General features: G+C 41.7%; 1 protein-coding gene across 1 annotated transcript in view; it reads left to right on the top strand.

Moving 5' to 3' along the window:
- The window catches only part of SRSF6 (serine/arginine-rich splicing factor 6), a 3,822-nt gene extending 442 nt beyond the window's left edge, over positions 1–3,380 (top strand). The window contains 5 exon segments of the mRNA XM_010829135.1: positions 1–84; positions 1,379–1,503; positions 1,649–1,857; positions 2,131–2,214; positions 2,318–3,380. The exon segment at positions 1–84 is cut by the window's left edge and continues 29 nt beyond it. Coding sequence (XP_010827437.1) covers positions 1–84; positions 1,379–1,503; positions 1,649–1,857; positions 2,131–2,214; positions 2,318–2,681 — 866 coding nt within the window. The 3' untranslated portion in view covers positions 2,682–3,380.
- The last annotated feature ends 214 nt before the right edge of the window (positions 3,381–3,594 follow it).

Genomic DNA, 3,594 nt, shown 5'->3' with positions numbered 1-3,594 from the left:
AGGAGCTGTGTGGCGAGCGCGTGATCGTGGAGCACGCCCGCGGCCCGCGCCGGGATCGCGACGGCTACAGCTACGGAAGCCGCAGTGAGTTCCACCCCCGCGCGCTCCGCGTCCTTGGGACCCCGGGGGGTGGGCGCAGGCTTAGGCGGGGCGGGGTGGAGCCTCCCGAGCCGGGCAGCCGGGGTGGCCGCGGCCGTTTGACTCGGGTGCTCCCGGGGCTCGCTGCCTTCACACCTGCCCGGGGAAGACACGGGACGCCGGAGCGCGGGGACTGGGTGGTGGGTTTTGCCTAGGCAGGGTTTGGGTGTTCGGGGGCGGGGATTGCCAAGTCGGGAGGGAGTGACTTGTTGGGCCCCTGTCAGCACTGTCGTGGGCTCTAACTACGGAGGAAGTGAGGGGTGGCTGTATTTGTTGTATCCCCTCAACTTGCCTGTCAGTGCATTAGCTAGAAATGTGAATGACTTAGCGTAGAAGTTTGGGACTGGTTGGGGTGGAGGTGGGGGCGGGGCGGGGAATGAGGTGGGGTTTTAAGCGTAGGTTTTAGCTTTACGAAAATTGACGGGGGCCAAAGAAAATATATTTATAAATGTGGTTTTACACCACAAAGGAGATCTAAATGAGCTTTATGCTGTATATGCACTAGTTGGGGCATGTTATTGGGAGGAGGTGGGAGGGGGTTGGTTATGTTAAATGTTTGATGTTGAAATTGTTGCATGTTGAATTCAAACTTTTTAACAAGTCCTTGATGTTTCAATTTGAAAGTGACCAATGGGGCTGAGGCTGTGTCCACTGAGGCTAAGATGACTGCCTTTCCTGATTGGCCTTGGCTTTTCCATACATTGTGTGACCCTTGCCCTATGACCCTTTGGCTGACCTTACCGGAAGCCATGACGACAGCAGCCTTTTGCCATTAGACGCAGGGTGATGGTGAGGATTCCAAGGGTTAGACAAAACTGGTTAATCTGAACTAGGTGACTGTTACCTTGCGTGTTTTGTGGCCAAACCACCACCAAAAACCTCACACTGTGATGTAAGTACTTAGTGTAACTAGTAAACATTTTTGTAAAATGTAGAAATGCATGTAATCAGTTAAGTTTTATATTTTACAATGTTCTGTAAAATAAAACTTAGCGAGGTAAATTGAATAAAGGAGCAGTCACTCTCTAACAGAATGTAGGAGAAGTTTAGTTGGTTTTAGTCTGTTTTGACTTGCCCTTAATTTAATTTATGGCAAATCATAACTGTATCGAAGGTTTAGCAGTATAATAGCAAAGTCCTACTCCAGTAAATAAAAGTTGTTATGTTTGTACTAACTTTCAAAAACATTATGCATGCCTATCATTGCAAAGCATCTAATTGTTCTCTTCACATGATAAAGGTGGTGGAGGTGGATACAGCAGTCGGAGAACCTCTGGCAGAGACAAATATGGACCACCTGTACGCACAGAATTCAGACTTATTGTAGAAAATCTTTCTAGTCGTTGCAGTTGGCAGGATTTAAAGGTAAGTGCTATATAATTTGGGATAAAAAAGATTTGACTTAACGTTTAAAAGGTAAGTTTTTGTATTCTTTTATATCTGAGAATCAAATACAGCAAATCTTTTTTGTTTAGATTTCTGGGAATGACCAGTCATATTGCTCTTCTAGGATTTCATGAGACAAGCAGGTGAAGTAACCTATGCAGATGCTCACAAAGAACGCACAAATGAAGGTGTCATTGAGTTTCGCTCCTACTCTGACATGAAGCGTGCTTTGGATAAACTGGATGGTACAGAAATCAATGGGAGAAATATTAGACTCATTGAAGATAAGCCACGAACAAGCCATAGGCGGTCTTATTCTGGAAGCAGATCTAGGTAATGTATTGAAGGGTATAGGGGGAGACAGTATTTGCCACAAACAAAAGAAAATTCAAGCAGCAGTATTTCAATTACTGCTGAATTGAAATTAGGTCAATTTTTAGTTTCTTTTGTTATTGGCATTGTTGGGTTCTTTTTAAAATATTTTGATACTAGATTTAATTTGTAGTGAGCAATTAAGGAGTTTTACTGTTGGCTTGTCTGTATAAATTGTTCATTTGTGTTGAGGTGTCTTGAGATGAAAATTCATTACCACATTTCTTATTATAGGTCACGATCTAGAAGAAGGTCACGAAGTAGAAGTCGTAGGAGCAGCCGCAGTAGATCTCGAAGTATCTCAAAAAGTCGCTCCCGGTAAGTGGGTTCTTGAGTGTTTTTCTGAATAACTTACTTTGTCTATAGAGTGCTTGTGTGTTCTGCCAAGGTACTGAAAAAAAATCTGGCTTTTCTTGTCTAGATCCAGGTCTCGGAGCAAAGGTCGATCACGGTCTCGTTCCAAAGGCAGGAAATCTAGATCAAAAAGCAAATCTAAACCCAAGTCTGATCGGGGCTCCCGTTCGCGCTCTCGGAGCAGATCGAAGGATGAGTATGAGAAATCTCGAAGCAGGTCTCGTTCTCGATCTCGTTCCCCCAAAGAAAATGGAAAAGGTGATATAAAGTCCAAATCTAGATCGAGGAGCCAGTCCCGTTCCGATTCGCCCCTACCTGCTCCACCCTCAAAGGCCCGTTCCGTGTCCCCTCCACCAAAAAGAGCTTCAAGATCCCATTCTAGATCTCGTTCAAAGTCAAGGTCACGATCCAGATCGAGTTCCAGAGATTAACCCAGAACTCTCCACTCTTTGCACACTATTACGGAACACTTTCCTACTTGCTTAGTCAGTTACTCTTTCATGTTTCTACTTGACCTCTTCTGCAAGAAGAAACCTCCCAAAATGGGCACACAGAAATTGGATTTGTAGCCAAATTTGATGAAAAAGATGAGGTTCTAAAGAAATGGCATGAAGTCAAAGATCCTCTCCCTTGTTTGTAGAATTAAGATAACTTTGATTTTATAGCTTTTGAGCTAAAATAACTTTTGTAAAGATTAAGCTCATTTAGATTTTTTTTTTTTTTTTAAGTATTTCAGCAGGATCTGCTGGAGGGGTTTTGTTATTGTTACATTTGTTTGCTTAATTTTAAATTAACCTTTTCAGGCTTTGAATACTTAAGGCTTTAGAGGGAGAACCCAATTTTCAATTATGTTGGCTTTTTATAAAGCTTGAGTTATGTAAGATTTCAATAAAAGTTTGCTACCAAGATGATTGCCTTACTTGAATAGGTCACTCTTAAATTCCTTGAGATACTGATAATCTATCTGTGGAAACAATGTAAATTCTACTTAAGTGTAAAACAAGGCAAGTCTCAGATGCAATAAGTTTGGATACGTTAATTTGTGCTGTTAATCAAATTTGCCAAAGTCATTTTGGCCCCTTAAACAGGTTTAAGTTAAAAATAAAAGATTTTGTAGTGGACCTGTTAAACAGTTTTGCCTAAGTTAATAGCTTTTTAAAATGTTTTTTAAACTTAAATTGGTTGAACTCAAAAAAGTAGTTCTAATACTTGGGATCTCATCTAGCCTGGTAATCCCACTTTCTGAAAGTGATAGTTGTAATTAGTGTTTTGTAAGAGTAAGGTTCCTTGATCTTTACTGTTTGTTATGTAAAAATAGAAGTAACCTTTCTTTGATCAGAAATT

This window comes from Bison bison, unplaced genomic scaffold (genome assembly GCF_000754665.1).
Source record: "Bison bison bison isolate TAMUID 2011002044 unplaced genomic scaffold, Bison_UMD1.0 scf7180017864500, whole genome shotgun sequence".
Classification (NCBI taxonomy): Eukaryota; Metazoa; Chordata; class Mammalia; order Artiodactyla; family Bovidae; genus Bison; species Bison bison.
The sequence above is the reverse complement of the archived record's forward strand: the minus strand, read 5'-3'. Positions and strand labels throughout refer to the sequence as shown.